The sequence below is a fragment of the Pipra filicauda genome, unplaced genomic scaffold (assembly GCF_003945595.2).
Source record: "Pipra filicauda isolate LSUMZ 115617 unplaced genomic scaffold, ASM394559v2 scaffold2_size9829703_pilon, whole genome shotgun sequence".
Lineage (NCBI taxonomy): Eukaryota > Metazoa > Chordata > Aves > Passeriformes > Pipridae > Pipra > Pipra filicauda.
In genome coordinates, this window is record NW_024104421.1 from 1433141 (window position 1) to 1456110 (window position 22970).

The 22970-nt window shown below is 40.5% G+C and overlaps 1 protein-coding gene across 8 annotated transcripts in view; it reads left to right on the plus strand.

Moving 5' to 3' along the window:
* SOX5 (SRY-box transcription factor 5) overlaps positions 1 to 22970 on the plus strand; it is a 479309-nt gene that overhangs the window by 419534 nt on the left and 36805 nt on the right. For all 8 annotated transcript variants that reach the window (XM_027726598.2, XM_027726592.2, XM_027726605.2 and 5 more), the window contains one exon: positions 3896 to 4042. In XM_027726598.2, coding sequence (XP_027582399.1) covers positions 3896 to 4042 — 147 coding nt within the window. The remainder of the gene's footprint in view (positions 1 to 3895; positions 4043 to 22970) is intronic.

Below are 22970 nucleotides of genomic sequence, written 5' to 3' on the forward strand. Positions count from 1 at the left end.
AGTAATTTAGTTATAAACAAACAATAGATGTTACTTTTTAATTGCTTTTTCAGAAGCCCAATTCTGCCTTCCTGAAGAAGTATTATCTATCTTATTAAATTCAGGATATTATCCTTATTTATTATGTATAGCAAAAATGAACCTGCCTAAAGCAGTAGTGCTTCACTGATTCCAACTGAATGCCTTGGTCACAATAAACCCTATAGATTAAAAGTCCTATATGAGTTGTAGTGGAGCAAAATGACCTCCTGGAGTGCTAGAATTTGACATTGAGTCTTTAGGTTAGCTAAAGGTAGCAGAAATGGCTTCAGGGGTCTCTGGGGTAAAAGAAGAGGCTCAAGAACAGGGTATTACAGCAGTGATACAGAATAACATCATTTTCATTGCACTTTTTGAGATCTTGGTTTCATTACTGTGGAAGGGTATAAAGGTGCATTTCAGGTAATGGTTGAATGTTTCAACAGAGATCTATTCATACACTGTTCCAAAATCTGAAACTCTAGTGGAGAAGCAGGGGTAGAAATATTCTTTTTTTTGAATTCAGTTTGTGTATGAAATGAATATATAAATTGTTGTCATTTAGCTGTCTTGTTTTGCAGCACTTGGTCACACCATTGCCCTTTCCTTGGGTATAAGCTAAAGGTCATCATGTCCTAAGACAACTAAATATGAACAGACAAGTTCAATAATGTTGAAGCTCAAAATTATTGACAGTCCAAGAAATGTGCTGCATGTTGTATATTTCTCTCCAGTTTTTAAATTCAGGGAATATAGGGGCAAACTTACTGATTGAATAGGATTCAGACCCTTGCAATTTCATAACCTCATGTTTTTCAGTTCAAAGCCGGGCCTTATACTGCTTTTTCTGTAGAATTATTGGTCTCTGTTGCAGGAAGGGACTTTCAAGAGGGTACTCTAACAAGGGACCTCTTATAAAATTTTATTTAATGTTTGTTTTTAATTCTCAAAATAAATTAAATAGAGTTGCGGTGTTGAATCTGATAACAGGAGGACAGAAGTTTTTACAAAGCATGAATGAAGGCTTTATAGATTTTCTTCCACCCCTCCTTCCATGTTACTCCACACTGTACTGTGTGTTTCATTCTCTTCAGGTATATCTGTCCCTCAACTGAGAAAACGGCATGCATTTGACATTCCATATATTCCATTTATCACCTGAAAATATGGCTTTCTCCTGGGCTGTTGCATAGGGAAATTCATTCCCAGTGCTTATTTAGTCATTTTCTGCTTTCCATGCATTGTGAGAAAGATGGTTGATGACAGTACGTAGGGAGGAACCACGGCTTCCAACACATTTCTCGGGGAGCACTAAGGTGTAAGATGTGCAGATTCTTGGACACCGTGTTGTGCATCTATTTCATATAGTTTAGTTCTCCTGATTCTGTCTTTGGACCTCAACGGAAGGTTGAGAGGTATCTTTCAAGGTATAGATTCATTTTGAAAAGTCTTCCCCAAAATTTCTCACAGAAATTTCTGGAAAGCTCAGTCTTCAGAAAGCCAGTCCCTGTATGGTCTGTCAGTGCTCTCCAGTTGGTTCAGGATTGCTGAGTGTCCAAACTATGTTATTTTTACCTTTACATGTGGCCTAGACACGCTATCTGATATCTAATATATAGATTAGCAGCAAACTTGAACCTTTCCTTTCTAATGACTGTTTGACTTTCTTTTGTCTTTTTCCTGTAGTTGCCTCAATTTGTTTTGTCATTTTTTCAATAGGGAGCAAAAGAAAAGGAAAAGCTTTTTCTAGACCTGCTCTGTCACCTCCAGAGTCTGGTTATGTTTGAGTTGTTCCTGAGTCATGTATCCTCTTTCTTAAACAACCATTGCCCTTCTGATGTATTAATTCATACATAATTCTGGCTTGGTTTTCCTTGAACTCCCTGCTGCAGTTCTTCTCTGGTTCACACAGACACTTGTTCCATTCTCCCTGCTGGACTTAGTCTTCTTTAAAAAGAATGAATGGATATGAGCTTCAACTGATAAATACATGCATTTGAATCTGTGAGTGATTTGTGGCTGGATTGTTTTTGATGACTTTTATCTGTAGCTGATTTGCATCTATTTGGCTCAGACTCGCTGGGAGTAACATATAGAATAAATTAATAAATAAATTTGAGGAAAAGGAAAGGAGAGAATGGATGAATGAATGGATGATAAGGAAAGAGAGGGAGACTAAACAGAACGGGATGGATAAATGGTGATTAAGAAGAATAATAAGGAACAAGTAGTGATCAAAGTAGGGAAAAGAAATAAAAAATATTCAGAACTGAAAAGAATAGAAAGTGTGAAAATTATAGAAAGCGTGAAAAAGAAATAAGTAAGAACTTGGTGTCTGATTACACAAAAGTAGCAATGGGCTACTTTTAATTATGTGAATTATATACACCAGAAAAGGGAAAAGTTTGTATGGGGAACCACAAAACAATGTTGTCCAGGGTCGTCCAAGATTCACAGCAGTAAGTCTTGCCCATTTGATCAAGTTAAGTGTTTGCTATGGGGCTTATATACACTGAACTCACTGTAGCAATGTCTCTGTATCTTTTGCATGGCTCCGTGTGGATTTCTCCTGTAATGAATCCTCATTTTCCTCTTTCAGACTTGCTGGTTTGGGTTAGCATTTCTTTGTGCCCTCCAATCTGACCTCTGTTCTTTTATCAGCATATAAAATTAACTGAGGAACAACAGCAAAACAGCTAAGCACTACTAAAAAGACTTCTTAGACTTAGTCACATTGAAACCCCCTTGTTTTTTCACATCCAGTTCAATATTCCTGCATGTTGTCCCTTGTCTCTGTCATCTCAGAAGCTCTGTTAGCACCTGCAGACAGAGAGTACCTTCATTCAGTGTTACACATCACACATGCACTGCACAGCACTAACCATGAGTCTTTGAAACTGATACTGTGGCTGAGGAGGGAGAGCCTTTGTTACTGCACTGCCTGCTCTCTTGGGCACCTGACTTTGGAATTCCCCACTGTTCACAAAGCAGCAACAATTGCTGCTTCTCCTGCCCCCATGTTTATTTTTTCCATGTTTTATTTGGAGGTCAAGGGAGCTCCCAGGCACTGCTTTCTCACTGCTTTTGACCTCCGTCCAATAAACTCTTACTGTAGTGCTAAACTTTAAACAGATGACTATGATTATAAGTATTCACATGTTAATAATGAAATATGTGTTTAAAGTGCCTTACTGGTTTAGTTTTGAAGAGAAAAACATTTCCATGGTGTGTCTGCTTTGCATCTATCCCAGAAAGGGTTCTTAGACTTAACTGGAGTTCCTAACAGCTAATGGACAGTACTTTACCATCGGTATGCATATATTTATATTGACTCTAGTGGTTCCCCAGAACCCAACTGAGAGTGGACTCTCACAGTAAGTACTAAAAATTTTGGCATTCCCCGTTCCAAACACCTTACAGCCTGTGCAAAGAGGGCAAACATAGCAAGTAAAATAAAGAAACATGAACAGAGACCATCATGTGAGTTTCGCAGGGGTTGGTGCATAGTATTGGCGGAAATGATTTTATGCCTAAGTCATCTCAGGAAAGGAAAGATTGCCCAGTAGCTCAGGCAAACCATGAAGATTAGCTTTTGTTCCTTGTTTTGAATCCCTGGACACACCGGGATGCTGGGACATTTCTCATGGTGACGTCTCTCATTCATCCCCTGAGGAATGAGTCACAGAAGTTGAGATGACAGTTCTTGTCTTGAAATATACGTGTGTTAAATAAAAAATACCCATCAGAAGAAAAATACATCCTCTGCAGTAGCAGAAGTTTTGGAAAGATTATTTATTTATTGATGATGTCTCTCCTCTCTTCCCCCCTCACCTCAATTTTTTTTCTTTTTTTTTTTTGTTTTGTTTTGTTTCTACAGCAGTTGTATGCTGCCCAACTTGCTGCGATGCAAGTGTCTCCAGGAGGCAAGATACCTGGCATACCCCAGGGTAACCTTGGTGCTGCCGTATCCCCTACCAGCATCCACACAGACAAGAGCACAAACAGCCCTCCACCCAAAAGCAAGGTACTGTACCAGGCCTGGCAGCACTGCCTTTCTGACAATGTGGGGACTTGCATGTAGTTTTTTCTGAAGGGTGACTGTGAGGCTCTCAGTTGCAGCAGCTTTGTTCTCAGGATGGCTCCCTGAAATGGGAGCGTATTCGTAGTGCCATTTTTCCAGTGGGAAGACCCCAGTCCAGTAATACCAAACGACCATTCATACACAGTGTCAGTAGCAGACCACCTCAGCTGAGATCCTGTGGGTTCCCTTGCTGTGTCCTCGCTATCACAGTTCTGTTTCTTCCATCTTCAGTAACAGGTGGCACTTCAGCCTCCTATTCCAGCACACAACTGTTGTTTCATTTCAACGTGGAGTCTGGTTAGCAGTGTGTCAGCAAGAGATGAAAGGTTTTGGGGCACCTCATCTGAGGCCAGATTCTGTCCTGGAGTAGAGCTGGAGTTTGTGGAGGAACGAGTACAGGCTAGGGGGTGATATGCTGGAGATCAGTACCACAGAAAGGGACCTGGGGGTCCTGGTCGATGACATATTTAATATGAGTCAGCAGTGCCCTGGCAGCCAGGAGGGCCAACTGTGTCCTGGGGGGCATCAGGCACAGCATTGCCAGCCAGTTGAGGGAGGGGATTGCCCCACTCTGCTCTGCACTGAGGAGGCCTCACCTTAAATATTGTGTGCAGTTTTGGGTGCCACAATATAAGAAAGATATAAAGCTCTTAGAGAGTGTCCAAAGGAGGTCAACAAAGATGGTGAAGGGCCCTGAGGGGAAGTGTGTGAATAGGGATGAGGTTGGTTGGTCTGTTCAGCCTGAAGAAGAGGAAACTGAGAGGAGACCTCATTGCAGTTACAAGTTCCTCATGAGAGGAAGAGGAGGTGCAGGCACTGATCTCTTCTATGTGGTGACCAGTGACAGGACCTGAGGGAGTGGCCTGAAGTTGTGTCAGAGGAGGTTTAGGTTGGATATTAGAAAAAAGTTCTTCACCCACAGAGTGGATTGGGCACTGGAACAGGCTCCCCAGGGCAGTGGTCACAGCACTAAGGCTGACAGAGCTCAAGAAGCGTTTGGATGATACTCTCAGGCACATGGTGTGACTCTTGGGGATGGTCCTGTGCAGGGCTAAAAGTTAGACTCGATGATCCTTGTGGGTTCCTTCCAACTCAGCATATTCTTTGATTCTGTGAAGTCTCCAAAGCAGTGTCTGTCGTGTCATAGAACAGAGCTGAAATCTGTCCACTGAGTGATGGGCTCTGAAGAATAATCTTGGTCATAGCTGGGCAGTTCAGTCCGTACTCAGTTAAGAGGTCAAGCTTACAGCTGGGAGTCACACCTGTATAATGCCCTCAGTGTGTGTCTAGCTATACCGAGGGAAAAGGCGCAGAATAAGTGCAGTCGAAGAAGGTGAGCTCAGTGTGTGCCACAACTGAGCAAAATTAACAGATCAGCATTGAATGGCACATCTTAGGTGTTGCAAAACAACTAGGAAGAATTTAGCTGAGGAGTGCTGGGAGAAAGCGGTCCTATTTAGGTGACAGCAAGAGCTTCATAAAAATGTGTCCTTTCTTTTTGTTAGTGTCTCCTAGCATGCTGTCCATGTCCTTTATCACATTAGGAAAGGTTCCTTGAATTGACAGTAGTGTCTTGTTTTTACCCTAACAGTAAAACAGCACAGATTAAAAATAACCAGACAAATAAATAATACCATTGTCAGCTCAGTGAGATACATGTTCAAGGAATAAAAGACATGACTTGAAATCAGTAGCTGTTGTGTTAATGAGTCAAGCTCATCTATGCTGTCTTTATTCTTTATTCTCTCCTTAGTGTAGACTTTCTGACTTCCTGAAGTTTATCCTTGGCTTGATCTCTTCACTTAGAGTAAGGAATCATAAAGCTGTGCAGTGCTCGATGGTAGAATTTTTGGGGTTTAAAAAAAAAAAAAAAGTTATGTCTATGGTTAACAAGAGATTTTTGTGCATTTTACAGGGGGGGTTTTGTGTGTGATTAGTGGCTTGTAAGATATCCTACACTTAAAATCCCGGTGTTGTTCTCTTGTGCACAAGCAGAATGTCTGATGAGATCTAAGGGGCACAGTGTGTATTTTGTGGCAACTGCAGGATTAGAAGGCCTGCCATATCTATTGGTATCATCGAGCGTAACCATCTTAACTGGCAGCTGTCAAGATCAGCTCTATCCTCCCTTACGTTTTATTGCTTTTTCATATTTGTAGGTGTTGCAGTGCCTTTGGCTTGCAGGTCTGTGGGAGACAAACAAAACTTACTTGCAAATTGGGAAAAAAAAAAAAAATAAAAAAGTGGGCCAAAAGGAAAGGAAGGGGGCTCCAAAAGGCTGTAAAATTGTGCAGCGTAAGCCCTGTGATGCATGCTGTTTTCAATCTGCTGTGTGCCAGTTGGAGGCTCAGAGAGAGCGCGAGAGAAAGAGAAGGGATAATGCTGAGAAATGATAGAGTGGCTGTGACCTCCAAGCTCAGCCTGGAAATCCAAGACATTGATTTCACTTAGCATTCCTGCTGAGAAATCCGGCGGAGTTCAGTTGTAATAAAAGAACAAGATTCTGTTCTAATGGTAATGGCGTATGACAGACATATCACTTTGTCTGTCCTCAGCACCAGGGAGAGGAGAATTGGAGAAAGGTCACCTGACCTGCCTGTGCTGTTGTGCGAGTGCTGTTCTGAGCTTTGAACCCCAGCCTGGAAGCACAATTATTTATAATACTAAACGATAAAGAAACCTTTATAGAGCCTACAGTAATTAGAATAAAGCTTCTACAATAGTGCAGTGGCCTGGCTCAGAAAACGTGCTGGCAAATCTGTCACAATGGCAGAAACTGAAGCTTATGTGTTGAAACTAAACACCTTCGTTTGTGTCTGTGTGGACCTTCCTTTGCTTTTTCAGAGATTGTTTGTGTTCAACATCCCCAAAAGTTTATTGTGTCTTCTGATTTTTTTAAAAATTAATTTTTCTAGCTGTTGTCAGGGAGTACCTGTCTGAGTTTTCCAACCATTTTTTAATTATTTTTTTTTTCAATCCCCAGCAGCAATTTGGTTCTTGAAGCTAGTTTGTGGTGGTCTTTCTCGCTGCTACTGTACATCAGTACAGATGAACACTTAATGCCTTAGACAAGCTTTCAATAAATGCTGTTTACTGAATCTCTATTTTCAGCCCACAGTTTACACTGGCGCAGCTTTGGTAATACACTCAAGTGTTTGGAGACAAGGAGACAGCCTTACCTGAGAGTGTGTCAAGCTACTGGCAAACATCTAGGTCACTTCTGAAAAGCTGTGTTTTTTTCCTCTCTTGTGTAGTGTTAAAGTTAGTGTGCTGCTCTTTGCAAGGATGCTTCAAAGTCGGCCTCAGCGGCAGATGGAACAACTGTTGGCTCTAGAAATGCTGAGAAGCATCAGGGGGAGTTTGCCAAGGATCATCCTTTAAATCTAGTAAGACTTGAAAACATCCCTGAAACTCCTCTAAGACCTTGGCAACTCCCGTTTTGGCAAACCTTTTATCAGTGGCCCTCACCAGTGTTTGAACACTGTGCTGGACAGGCTACCCTGGCATCTTCTGTCGTCTCGCTCGCCGTTCAGCAGATGTGACCTGGAACAGTCAAATTCACTTCCGAGGTTTCTGTACTGTAACTTTTAGGAAGCCATGAGGCAGAGATGCCATTATGCTGTGCTGCACACATTCTGTCAAGTTTTGGTTAGGAAACTGAGCTGGTGTCGTACATTCTTCCAAGAAGAAATCCGTGCCAGAAAAATTGATTTAAGAAACAGAGCTAGTGGAGCCTGTCCAAAAGAAAATGCGTGTGTCTTGCGGAAATGGATTTTAACACAGCTTCTTCTTGAGCAGTTTTAAAAACAGCCGGTATGCTAATCATACCATTCAAATTTACCAAGGCCTCCTCCACAACCCGTTTGAAAGGCAACTATCTTTGAAGTTTGCCAAATTGTGCTGGATTTCCAAAGTCTGTCTTAAGCACATTTTGCCTTTGATCGTGTAAATGCTTGCATGCTGCTCTGTTGGGTGTTCAAGGTGGTTACAGGCTCCCAAAGTAAGTAGGAGAGAACAGGCATAGGTGCAGATAAGAACTAGGCAGAATAACCTCCCAGCCCATCTCGTGGTTAACTTCAAGCCTCTTGCTTGTACAGGGCCATGCACAGGATTAAAAAAAAAAAAAAGCAATGCTATAGGGAATATGTTTATCTAAATTATGACCTTTACCCATGCTACCAGGATTCTCACCTGATAGCTACAGTCTTCATTGGCTTCAGATGAGGTGCATTATACTCTTGAATAAGGAGAGCAACATCACCCTCACTTGTAAACAGCTGGGGCCCTGTTCATTCCTGCTTTTGTTCCTTGCTTTTTACGTGGCATGTATAAATATAGCATCTAGTGCCTGCCTGATGGAATATTCTAGCCCTTTCCATGTAACCTTTCAAGTACAGTAATTCTGGAGTGAATTTTCAGTGTAGCTTGTAAACGTAGCTAAATGATTCCCTGTATTTAATGGAGCACAGTGCATTGTCTGTAGCATCTGTTGTGAAACAGGAACAATTCAGTGTGAAATGTGACAGGAGAGAATTCCTGGGCACTTTTCTTTTAACCTTGTTGTGACCTCAGCCCCAACACTACTCACAGTAGTGTCTCCATCAATGACAAGAGCACACAGATTGTCCAAATCAATTTTTTTTGTTCTTTTCAAATACTTCTGGCAGTGATGTTACTATTTGCTCAGCAGTAGCACCTGGGAGTTGTGACAAGGAAAGGAAATGTGTTTCAGACAAGCCAGGAACAGCACTAAGCAGTTGGATATACACAGTCAGATTCTCCTCAACTGCAATATTCAGACAAATATCAGTGTGAATCTTTAACTGAAGACTGTACTTTGTTTTCACATTATCTGATCACCAAAGTAAACAGTGCATTGAAATTTTTTCATGTTACCTATGGACAGCAATTGAATTGCCTTTGAAGGGTTTACAGTTTGCCTCTCTACCACAGCACAGACTGGCCTTAAGAAGGCCAAGACTCTCCAGAAGAACTTCTTTCATTTTTCAGGAGTATCTGATGATGCTGCTGCAGCTTGTGCCACGTGCACCAACTGTGTCTTTCATCCTGTTCATAGTATACAAATGATAGAAAGGGAACAATGTCGTGCTCGCTCCATTCTCATCCAGGCAAGTTAAGCCTCGTTAGGGAACCTACAACTGAGCAGCTGTTGACTTTCTTACCAAGTACATGTGATAACAGGGACAAAATAAAGAAAAAAAGAGACTTTGGAAATGGGCATTTTAATTCAGACACACCACAGGAAAAATGAGTAAATTTTTATTAGGAAAAATAAGTAAACTATTTACTACAGGTAGCTGGTTGTGGATGTTCCGTCACAGTCAAAACTGATGATGGGACTATACTTCCCAGTTTTGGTAAGAACGTTTTCTTGATTCAGGATAAAAATATAGTGGGGGAAAAAAAAGAAACTATCTGAAGAGAAGGAGAAAGAAAAAACCCCCCGCAGAGAAATAAAAACAACAATAAAAAGAACGCTCATTTATATGATATTTGTGATTCTCCTTCAGAAAATTGTTGACTTAAACATCATTTTAGATGACTACCCTAAGCAGCCCTGTTAAGTTGGGTATATTTGTCTCCCTTTCCCTCATTTCTCTCTTTTGTATGATAGTGCAGAATGTGAAATTTTATCCTGAGGAGATCTTGGGGAAGACATTAAGCTCCGTTATGTACATAGATACATCAGCTTACTTGCCACATCACGCTATGACTGTGGCAGAAGCCCCAGTGATAAGTAGACATACAGATTTCTTGTGCCCTCAGAGCTGCCATTTTTGAACATATTTAAAGGAAAATATTTCAGTTCTGAGTATGATACTTGCATTGCTATTCAGATGCAGAAGGATACTGGGTTTTCCTCTTCATAGCACTTCTGTTTATTCAGCATTAGCAAATATTTTTGGAGACATGAACCAGTTGTTCTGCACAGCACAGTGAACTACTTCGGCTACAAAGAGGACAGATGTGTGATAAAGACCTATCATGGCTGTATACAGGTGATCAAAGGGTGTGATTGTGTTAGGTAGGGCCAAATCCTTTTCCCAGAAGAGCAGAGAAAAGAAACCTGTGTGAAACTAACCCATTGCACGTGTAGGTGTCATATTCTCATGGCAGTTACCATCCTCTTTATTGGCAGAAGAGCTCAGCAGGTGCTGAATGCCTATTCAAGCAACAGGAGGTTAAGACATCCTTATTTTCATTGAAGGCAGTACTGAGGTATTTTAGAGTGAAGAACAAGAGTTCTCCTAAAGTGGTGTAAGACACAGTGCCCCTGATAGAACATCGAGCCTGTTTTTACAGTTTTCTCTCTTAAGATTTGCAAGCTCTTCTGTTTTTGAGAGTTTCCAGTCTGGACACAATTCTTTATATGCCACTGATTAAAAAAAATCCTTGTTAAATTTATCTATTAAGGTTTTCAGCACTGGAAAACAGTTAGCACTAGAATATTATAAATCAGAACATTCAAAACATTTTTTTCAGTGATTACATTTCCCAGTTCCCTTGTCAGTGCATTAAACAGGTCAGAAATTGCTGTAAGATAATTAAGGAAAAGTTGCTAGTACAGATGCAGTGATGTATCAGCTGTAAACTGAGACCTCATCTGCCTTATCTGTGCTATTCTACTTGGCACTATGCTCCCTCTTTAGTACCCTGTCCATTCTCAATAGAGACCTTGTAGCTAATAATCTCTTTACCTGGAAGCCTTTCTCATTTGCTGCCTGTCCTTTTGATCCCAAATAGTAAAATGTGAAATTTGTGGCAGAATCTTTGAAACTGTTTTCCTCTTCCTTGTTCTTCTTCCTATATGTTACATCCATGAATATAAACAATGACTTTTTAAACCATTTGCTGGAGCACAAGAAAGTGATGGGTATTAATGCAGCTTCTTAAGGTGCTTTTTTAAAACAGAGAATGCGTCTCAGACAATAAAAGTGATGTTAATAGCAGTATCTTAATAGCAGCAGCAGTAGGGACTTATACAGCATTCTGACTGCCTCCCATCCCTCCCTACTTTCCTAAAAATAAATTAGATACGTGGAGGGGCTCCTAGGATGCTTTTTCAGATTAACTGTCCACAGCTCTTGTTTCCTGATATCCTGTCTCTGGCAGGAGCCTGTCTCTCAAGCAGAGTTGTCAGGCTCAGTAGCCTCTTTTTATAATGAAAACTCAAAGGAAAGCATAACAAAAAGAAAAAGGAGGAAAGAAAACTCTCCAAAGTCTCTGATCACAAAACAAAAGATACACAAATGAGGCAAGACTGCTGCATTTCTGAAAGAGAGGTCTTCAGAAATCAGACAGGGAGCAACAAAGGTGTAAAGCAAAGCGGTAGACAAACAGGCACTGTGTTCTTTCTAGTTCACTGCTGCTGATGCCTTCTACAACAGGTATGAATAAATAAAATACCCCCTTTTTTCCTACATGGAAAAATTTGTGGGATGGGCAGCAGGTAGCAGTTTTCATTATCTTTGGGGTAAACGATCCACATCATTGGCTTTATACTGAACACCGAGGTTTTACACCAGGCAGTGTTACTTTCAGGAGGCCACTACTAAAGCCAGGTTCAGTTGCAGAATCCCTCAGTTTTCGACTCCTAAACTCCTCAGTTTAGAAGTGCTGGGACCTGACTTTCTGTTTCTGCTCTGTGTCTTACCCTGTTGCTTAGAAATACCTGAGCATCAACTTCTCAGAAGCTGTTTGAGAGAACTGCCCACACAGTGTCAACTGTAACAAAGAACTTGAATGAGAAAGCAGCATTTTGTTAAAAGAGATTGGAATAGTCCCAAACAAGAAAACAGTGTCACAAAGTCAGGATTTTTTTAATGCCACTAAGATAGCTGTTGAGATGATGTTGCCAGTTGGCCACTAAGTCCTAAAAATAGCAGTAAAAGGGCTTTAGGAGAGCGTGCAATCTGGAGCTGCATAAAGAAATGGAGAAAAATTCAATTTTTTCTGGTTGCAGTGGTTTTTGCTGATCCTCCTTATGTTTGGGTGGGTTTGTTCCATGGGGAAGGTTGAAAAATGTTTAGAAGACAGTCTTTATGCTGGGAAAAGGGGACCAACTATGGGAGAAATATGCAAAGTCCAGCTTGGGACATTTGTTTCCTCACTGGGGGCTGCTGAGTATCGCAGCACTGATAAAATGAAGGAGCAATATTAGCTCTTAAGTTAAATATAGGTAAAAACCAGCCAGTTGTGCCAATATCGAAATAATTTCTACTTTCCTTCAGAATATAAAATTTCTACAAAGTAAAGGTCATCGTTTATTCCAGAGATTTATTTTTTAGACTCTGAGATGTTAAGAGTCTCTGAAACAAGGGATGTGTTCATTCCAGGAGTACAGGATTGTGCAAGTAATAGAACTGTAGCAATGTCTATTTCTCATGGATTGGGAGACAGCTTGAAATGGAGCAGAGAACTCTTATTCTACCAGATCCTTCTAGAAGGGAACCAGGTACTTCACTTCGGGAATCAAACCTTACCTTTTGCAGCTTCAGGTTAAGTGTTTGGGCATTTTGTGTTATTAATTGTGGGCATGTGTTAGTAATCAAAAGAAAAGTGCATGGGCTGCATTGGCCCTTTCTGGTGGACAGCAGTGTGGCCATGTTTTGCCAAATGTAGAACTTCTTTTTCACGTGGAAAGTGAATTTCTGAGGTGATTGAATCAAATTCTAATGTGATCAGTCTAGCAGCTTCCAAAGACTGCTTGCTTTGTCTGCAGGAGGGTGGTTTGCATCCACGTTACATGCTAGATTTGAAATTAGCTCCTCTTGACACGTTCTGGCAGAAAGGAATTCAAACTAAGCAGCAAAGAAATATATTTTGCAGTAAGTATTCCTGTACCCACAGCTCAGTGATAATCATGTAACAAGGGAGCTCCAAAAATATTTTAATCTGAAACATTTTAATCTCTAATCCCTGGTAACTGTGGATAGCAGAAGAGAAGCAACATTCAGCAGCAGAATAGAAAAATCTGTTTCATTTTCAAATTCAGCAAGGCAGTTTCTTATAGGTTAGTATTAACTTCAGAGTTATACGGAATGCTTGGCAAATATTCCACTCAGGTTTCTCAGAATGACCCATTTGCTGTACAGAATGCAGTTCTAATTATTTAGCGTAAAATGAGCTGGTGCAAAAGAGGGATTCACAGACATTATGTGGAAAGCATCTTCAGAGGACACATACTTTTCCAAGCACTGTGGCTACATCTTATGATTTTATAATGGATATCTTCCTTAAAGCCCCAGATCCTGGAGTCATGTGGATATGTGAGAATCTCATTTGAACAAAAAAGCTTCAGGTTGTCATGGCTGAAACTTACAGATTGGTATAAATGTATCTCAAAGGCTTAGAAAGCAGCTAAGAAAATTAATCTATGAGTTACTATTTTAATCAAGTGGGATTAATTTTCAGTCTCAAATCATGGAAGATTTCATGTTGGCAATTCTGCTAAGGCATAAATACTTCTCAGCAGACTTAGACTTTTTACTATAGAATCTCCCAGTGGAAGTGCTGCTGTAGTATCCAGAGAGAACGTTCGAGAGCATCCAAAGGACAATCAGAGGCAGACAAGCTGACGCAACAAACCATTTTGGATTTTGATGTAATTTGACAGGATTTAATACATGAAACCAGTTTAAAGTTTCAGTCTTGATCGTGTGCCTTTGTCCATTAATGCTGCCAGACTATGAATTCAAATGTGTACTTTCAGTGCTAATGAATGAGTTTAGTTTCTGTTTGTTTCATTTCGGTTGCTACATTTTTCCCAGCTGCTTTTAAAGTAAAGATAAGCTATTGCCATGACTGGTATCCCTGGGAAAAAAAGAAAAATTAAGAAAAAAGTCTTTGATAAAAGATTGTTCAGTATCTTGACACACACACAGAGCGTGGAGGGGAAGACCTTGTCTCTAAAGGGAACACTGCAGAGAAGGTTTTTCAGTTTCTAATCGTGATGTTACGGAGGGAATGTAACTTCGAGTATTTCATAACTTATTAGCGTTCCTTCAACTTTTTTGAGTGGATGTGGCAGCACCTGCTAGGGGATTCAGAATGAGGGGGGCATTTCCAAGATGTGTATGTGTGCGTGGAGATGAAGCACATGGGTTTGTATGGCTTTCAGCTGACATGCCAGGCAGTGACATGTCACGTCATGAATCAGCCACATCGTGTTACGTGATTCCAGGCTAACAGAACACAACAGGAGCTGCAGAGTGACAAACACAACCCAACATGACATGTCCATGGGAAAATTAACACAAAAAGCTTCCTAAAGTTGAGTTTCAGGGGTACATTTATTCGTCTCCGAAATGCTCCGGAGAAAACTGTGAAGCAGTGTGCTGGAAAAGGGAGTAATATAGTGACAGAATTAGTGAAGAAGCTCTAAATCAGTGTACAATTAGGAAGAAAACTATGCATGTAGCAATTCTGGAAAGTGTTTTTGTTGTGTGGGTTCTTGTGAATTTCTTTCTTTCCAAAGGTAGCTCTCTCAGGGAGAGCAGTCATTCCAGGTCACAGATTATTTTTATCTTTAGCCTTGCTAAAAACTGTATAGGCTTCAGGTTACAGCTGTAAGTTAATATATTTTGAATTTAGCCGTTGGTTGCCTTGTTAAATCTTGAGCCCTTCTAGTTTAAACTCTTGGTTTTTCTCTGCTTTGCTTACAGGTCAGGATGAGCCCTTTTTGCGCCTATTTCCAATTCTTAGTCTTCTCTGAAATTATGTTTTCTCCCTTTCTGGGTACTCTTATTCTAGTTTCAGATGTCCACTGAAAATAGAGTCTGCAATTAGAACTCTGAGATGAATCTCTCTTTGCTTGTTATTCATCATAATTGTGTGGATAGCCTGTGCTTTCAAGGTTTTCTATAAAAGACACAGGCCAAGTTTGGGGTCAGGAAAATTCAGCACATACATTTGGCTAAGAAATGCATGTGAAGTAACATTTTGTTCATGATATCAGAAGTTTAAATGGTGTCATATGACTGTTTGTCCACAACCTTTCATGTCCAGATTCACAGCCTTCGAGACAGCAGTTTTTCTGCACAAAATGAGTCTTCCCAGTGAACTGCAGCTCTTGGGCAGAAGGATGTGGTGGTGTAATACCTGGGAGACTCACTACTGTGCCGACCAGCTGCATTTCACCGGGGCTCGTGGGTGAGAAAAACAACAGTTACATTATTTTGGCCGACCTAAGCAGGAAAATAGCACAGCTATTCAGAGGACTGCAGAGCAGAACAAAGTAGACAGAGACTTCATCTTCTGCTTGCCTTTTAAAATGAGCAAGATGCTCCAGGATCATCAGAAGTGGTAAAGCCTGCCACTTGGAGAGGAACGCTCCAACACTCTCCCCTACCCCACTGTCCCTCTACACAGAATATGTGGGATGTTTGAGGACTTCATCAAACCTGATGGAGATTGGTTGGTGCATTCAAAATGTCCATATTGATGACCATTGCCAGACATATACACAGACCACGTGTGCACACTCGCCAACATGCACACACATGAATTTTAAGGCTAAAAATAATCTCACATATGGACAACTCTCAGCAGTTTTACCAGCATGGCATCTTAAATTTCAGATGGATGCAGTATGCCTTGCTACTGCTTGTCCTGGGCTGTTGTTCTTCACCCCCAAATGATTACAGTTCGGTGCTGGGTAGAAGGATTCCCATGATAGTATCATTTGGGACTCACTTTGTAAATAGCTTTGGGCTCAAACAGAGCAAAATAATGCTATATAAATACATGTTATTACTAATGAAGAGATAAAATTATCTTATGCTTACCAAGTATCGTAGTGTCTTGTCTTGATGATAATTAACTGGTGACATACACTTTGAGTCAGTGCTCTAGGATTTGTGCCCAGAATAAGTCACAAAAACATAGCAGCTTTAGTATGAGAGAAAAGGATGAAGGGGGCTTTTTGTTTTTTCCTCCCCTTTTTTTTTTCTTCTGGATAAGATATAAAAACTGCCCAGAGCTGGCCCTGTTCAGAAATAGCGAATCAGCCTCTTCAAATATTTTTTTTTTTAAGATGTCAACTTCCCTCTCATATACTTCTGAGAAGACAAAGAATGTCTTAACGTTTGTATTGAAGTCATCATTAAAATAAAAGAAGATCTGTAGACATCAGCTATAAATCATCAAGAAATAGCTTGTGGGTAACCTTTGACACAGCTGAACCTACTTGAAATGAGCTGGGGCTGGATTCATTGCCTTCAGTGAAGCCAGTAGGTGGACTAAAGGTCTCCTCTCTCTCTGTCTCCCTCTCCCTTTCCATCTCACAGTGTTGGCTTCTGGGAGGTGAATGTGTTCTGGCTGAGTGATGGAAATGCATTTGGATGTGTTCTTAAATAGACATTTGTTTTATGTCTGAAAAGAATAGGTCGGTCTTAACAGTGTGATACTGGGGCTATTTGAAAGGTATTTTTTAAGGCAGTTGTCTCCCTCAGCTTTACAAGAACTATTTTAACCAATTGTTTAGGCTTGAGGAACAGCATGGAGTATCTGTTGTGTGTGGATGCATGTATGTTCTACAGAATTAACAGGGAAATGGTAGATAAAAATCTGCCTAATTTTACATAATAGATTTTTGGCATTCTTGTGATCTGACTTCAAATTCCTGCTGAGCTTCTACAGTATAACAAAAATACTAGTTTTGCAGTTGTTAATTGTAATTTCTAAGATGCAAGGTTTTAAAAGGAACTGAAAGTGTTCAGCATCTCATGGGGACAAACTATGAGTCTTACTAATGAATCCAGCAATTAGTGGTTCATTGTGCCTGCCAGCAATTTGGCCCCAATACCAGTCCTGATGGTGATTTCATTTTTGCTGGTGTGAATCAGGAATAGGAACTGAAGTCTGTTCACCAGGGGAGGCTGAATACTCCTTCAACACTGTTCTGCTTGTAATCTGTGTTCAGTACAGACAGCAGCAAATAATAAAAAAAAAAAAAAAAAAGAAAAAAGAAACTACAAAATATTTCAATTTTATTATGATTATTATGATTGATTAATATGTTGATTAGGATAATTATATAGTATCAATAGTACTTACTAAACTTATAGGGTTGTAAATGGTGGTGTCCCCATGCAGTTACATAAACATATATATGAGGTATGCCCAGCTTGCATAGAATAAACTCTTTACAAAGATGAAAGGATGTATTTTCTCCAATTTTGTGAGTAGAGAATTGAGGCAAAAGCCCTTTGCTTTCTGTAGCTGTTTGCACTTGTGCAAAACACTAAAATTTTTAGTTGGTAATATAACTTTGCAAAGATATCGGTGACAGTGTACAGCAGATTAGATAATGAGTGACTCATTCAAGTTCACAGGGAAAGTTTTTTGGAAAGTCGGGAACTGAACCCAAGTCTCTTTGGCATGACCCAAAAATCAGCAATTAAAAAAAGGCATGACTGTGGCATAGGAAAAGGAACGACCATTCTCAACAGGTGTACTCTCAAGTACATGTATGTGATTATGGATGGGGTATAAATATTAAACAAATTCTTCTTCTATGAGTGTAGTACTTAATGAAGGAGTATGTGTTTGCTTTGAACGTTCCCTGCAGTACATTAAACTCCCTTCAGTTTCTGGAACTGATGATTAGATTTCGTCTTCCTGCTAAAAGGAGGTGAAATGAAAAAAATACCCAGCAAGGCAGAGTTGTAAAATCATTTTGATTTTAGTGATCTGGGATGTTGTTAACAAGCCTTGAAGACGGATGAGTTTTGTGTTGATAGGTTTCCTTTGAAAAGCTATTAGTTGGAAAAAACAAATTGTCAAGCAGGTCATATCTACAGTTACAAAACATATTTTGACATTTTTCTTACAGTTGTATGTATCTATAAATAAATACAGTGTATATTATCTTTGCACTGCATATTCCTAGTGCTGTATATGTTGCTGCAGTGTAAAATCTACCTAGGCTACACAGAGATAACCAGAGTCAGAGAAAGAACAGGTGTGTTTTGAAAAGGAATTTCTTAGTCCACTGCCAGTTGTCCAAGCTGTTTGAAATCTCTTTCTTGCAAGCTCTTTTGACTTTTTTTCTTCTTAAGTTTTCAACAGCTGGGTTTTGGTTATTTTTTTGTTTTGTTTTGTTTTGTATTTTTTCCCCCTGAATCTTAAGCAACTGTGCAGCATCTTTGCTTCCCCTGCCTGACCACAGCAGGAGGAGGGGTCTGTTGCTAATTTGTTTTGATACGGTTCTCTTTGGTCTGTATTCTTTTTGAAATTAATTCCTTTTGCAGGTGTGGGGTTAGAGGTGGTGGTGTGCTCCCAGCGAAGGTGTCATCCACCACAGAGAGGAGGTGGGAGGCTTTGATCAGTGTGGCTTCTGTTTTCTTGTTGTTCATTTAAAATGTACCAGTTTGTAATGCTGTTTGGCTTTGCAGGTCCTTGTTTTATTTCCTTCCAAGTCCTTCCCTGTCCTTTCAGGTTTTGTTGTTTTCATTGCTGTTCATTCTGCGTAACATTTACTGGGGATTATTCGTTGGAAGGCGGTGACTCGAGGTTCAATTTAGGCAGCAAACAAAATCCAGTCTAATGTCTATTTCCATTTTTTAAAACAGCCTTATTATAGGTGGGAGAGGGCATTTTTAAGGACACTACTCCACAAGTTTATTGGGTTTTACTGGGGCAGAATTACATTGAAAGGATTAAAACCAAAAATCTAACCAATACCCAAGCTACAAGTCATCATGCTCTGGGCCACAGACCACTCCAGTTTCTGCCCAGCACAAGTTCAGAATTACATAACAACAGCTCAGACTGTCTGACCACTATCTTTTTCTTGCAACTTCTTTTGAAGCAGCTGGACTTTTCAGGAGGTTCAGTACAGTATCAAAGAAACCCTCAAACACTGGTCTGAGTAAGAGTGGCAGTTGCTTTGCTCTTCCTTATGACTCAGCTGTTTACTCACTGTGTGAGATTAGGCAAATCATTTAGCCACTTTGTGCCTTATCCTTCCCATTCGTAAAATAAGGCAAAAGCTGTCAGAGTCATTATGAGCTTTAATTAATTAATATTCCTATGGTATGCTGGAGAAGTGATTTTTCCCTCTTGCACCTTATGTATTTCAGTAGGGGCAGTTTGGAAGAAGCATTCTTTGTAGGAAGAATCCTCTCCCTTCCTGTCCTCTCACGATTTTGTGATCCTCTCTAATGATTTTTACCGCATGTAAAGAGATTTGCATGGTTAGAAGTATGAAAAATCAGTTGTTGTCTTCCCCTGAAGATTTGCAGTGTCTGCGTCAATCCCTGCTGACCTGTGCCTAAATCACTCTTCCTGCTTAGCCACTGACTTGAGCCGCCTTAGGGAAGCACTTCATTAATAGCATTATACCAAATAAATAGGTACAGCAGTGATGTGAGAAATACAGCTGAACAATAATTATTAGATGCAAAAAGCTAACAACAGCACCCAAGTTTGACATGATATACAGACTAGCAGAATTCCAAGTGGCTGGTCTCTCTGCACTGACTCATGTTTTATCTTTACTCAGCATGGACCCTTCACTTTTCAGGCCAAACCTGCCAAGATTTGCTCAGAAGCAGCTTCACTGAAGCTATCTTGTAAATGGGTCTACTGAGTTAAATTTTCACTCACTTAGAGATGCAGAATGAGAAGGAGCTTTTTCATTATGAGGTGCAAGCAAATGCTAAAACCTTTGTTCCTGCAGTTTTGTTTCATGCTGTACTGAAAATCCACATACTAGGTTCTGAGACGTGTGGTGAGCAACTCTCACTTCTTCACTGTTTCAGTCGAACAGAAGGGCCCAAGCAGCAGAATAATTGTGATAGCAGTAAGTCAGTTACTTCTGTATGGATGAAAATGAATGCTTGAAGTTTGGATCTGGGTTGGGATAAGCATCCATAAGTCATCAGGTTTCCCTAGAGGCTGGTGTGACTGAGAACTCATGATCAAGCAAAAATAACCTAGAAATCTCATACCAACCACTTTGCTCAAACATATTGTGCTGTTTGTCTGTGGAGATTATCAGGAGGGTTCACAAGGATAGTGGGCGTTTTGACAGTCCAAAGCCAGCCAGAAGCTGCAAGTATGGTTTGGAGGATGCATCTGTGAGGATTTGTGAAACTAAACGAATGAATTTCGGGTAAACACATACCCTTCTGCTCATTTTGCTAAGCTGCATGCCCTGGTGTATTCTGTTGGCCAAGCAGCCTGCCTCATGCTCTACAAGACCCCAAAGGGTGAGGTCCCAGTGCAACACTTATGTTTCCTGAAGACTTTTAAAAAATAGTTGCTTTTAGGGTTCTGTGTGCAGAGGTCTGACCAGTTGCTACAAAACGAAGGCCTTTGCCCCAGGTCATCATCAGATGTAGCCTTTGAAGGGGAGTTACATAGCTCTCTCCCTAGACACTGCTTTTAGGCTGCCCTGCAGCTGAAACATCCCACACTCTTCCATGTCTGAGCTAGCTGGAGGACTAAAATGATCCTAGACTTGTTTGGCATTTTCTCCTCTATGAGTTCAGCATCTGTATTCTGTGGCTTATAAAATAGAGAGGTATGATAGAGTAAGCGCTGCGCATCAGATAAAAAGGTTGTGGGGCAGAGGGGAAGGCACCCAGCTTCCAGGGCCTGCCATGTTTCTAAACAGGACCTTTTGCATGCTCCTCTTTTGTTCTTCTTATACCTGGTTGTGAATCCTGCATACAGCTCAGGAAAACAACACTGGATACGAAGGAAAAACCACCCAGCAGCTCTCTGCTTTTTGCTGTGATGTGTGGACCAGACAAAATCAAAAGCTTGGGGTTTCCAGGGCAGCAAATTAGTCTTTGTGACTTGCAGACTTCTTTCCTGGCAACTAGGCTTCCTGTAAAGAAAAACGAGAGGGGAGGATGTTAGGGGTCTTTCTGAGAGGACAGCGTTCCCAGAGAATATCCTCACTGAGAGCCCCTAGTGTTGCAAAAGAAGACTGGGTAAAAGTCCTGTCTGTCCCAGGTACTACACAGCAGATTCAGTCCGTGAGTTCCTGCACTGCTTTTCCCTATGAACAGGAATGGAAACTGGGCAATAATACTCCCAGCGTATAAATCAGCATTTGGGAGTAATTTATTTGTTGAGTAGTCCCCTAAAAGAAGCAGACCAGAGAGCAAAAAGAATATTTGTCACAAGGCAGCTCAGTTACTCCCTTTGTTTTGAGTCCCATGAATAAGAGTATTTGGGCTATATCAGTAAAGTCTGGAGGATTAACTGTGGTTGGATAACATGCACTGAATCCAGGAAGTGTCTGCCTTCTGAGAACGACAAAAAGCAACACCACTAAAAAAAGCTGCTCTGGATGCAGAAAAAATCCAGACAGAGATGTTTCTGCAACTATCACAGAAGGAAAAGTCTGTGCACTTTGAAGAATCAGAAAGAAAGAAGACAGTTCTTCCTAATACCTGCCCTCTGCCTTGTCCTTGGTACCTTTTCCTTTCTAACCAGTCTAGTCATACCTTCTGCTTTTGGTGATGAAACTCCTGGCCAAGAGTATGATAAACTGACTTCCCTGAACCTGAAGAATAATTCTCTTGTGTTTATTATAATATCATAACCAAGATGCCTGTTTTTACATCTCACCTCTTTTTCTATGTAGTTAGAGAAATTTCCACCTTTGCAGGAAGGGACACATTATTCTTAATCAAAACTTGAGAATGTGGCAGGAGGAGGTACAGCTGCAGATGAGCATTATCTAATTCACCCATCCTGTCATGTGAACATCCCTGCTTAATTTAATACAATTATTTCATCAGTGAGGATAATATCAGCAGCATGATTCATTTATACAACATGTTTCACAACTGCCCTTACCTCTCGGCTTCTTATTATCACTACTGATAATTTCACCATGAGTAGCTCCAGAGGAAGGGGAGGGGATGTGAAGGAAGCTGCCAGTATCTTTGTGTGAGTGTGTGGACAACTGTAGTCTTGAGGGACACTGATGCCAAAGGATTTTCTTTGCATCTATGCTGTTGCACTTCAGTTTCTGATATACTTCAGTTAGACATTTCTGGATGAGCACAAGACTGAATGGATAAGCTACTGAGTGGCTGCATTGTTCAGTGGGCAACAATAGCATCATTGTCTTCTGCCCCAGACATGCCAGTAAGTGCTCCATATTTTGCATTTCTGTTGCAATGAAGATCTCCACTAAACAGAAACCAGGGTGGGGGAATGAGGCTTTGTTTCTGGTGAGGTGGCAGAGGCATTCTTTTAGAAACCCCCCTCTCTGGCTTCTTATTTCTAACTCATTTGGCTGTAATTTGTACTGTCAAGGTCATTTAAATAGGCAGCAAGATGTGGTGAATCTGTTCCCAGAGGTCATGAAAAGCCTCTTTAGCAGAGCAGGCTGGGCTGTGCTTATGCCAGGTCATTTAAGCACATTTGTATTGCCAGTCAGATGATACACAGGGTAGTTCATGATTTTGTAATAAACCGTGCAACCTGGACCTTCAGTGTGTGCCACAGTGGGATACAGCACTCGGATTTAAATGACAGTACAATAATTCAGTTACTGTATTTTAATAGTCCACTAATCTTTAAAATATGTGTAAAGGAGTGAGATTATCAAATCCTAATGAATTGTCTGGGTTCTTCCCCATCCTTCCTCTTTTTTTTTTCATTCTCCGAGACTAGTTCATTCATCTGGACTATCTGTCATTTATTTAGCTCTTGGTGTTGAAATAGTGCCATTTTTAATAAATGGTTTAGAGAGTTTCTCAAAATCTGATTTTATTCCCTTTTTTTTCCGTATCTATCTTCATAGAGATAAATTAACCTTTTATCTGAGGAGGAAGTAAACAGAGACAGCATGATTGAAAGATTAGAAAAGACACCATTTCAG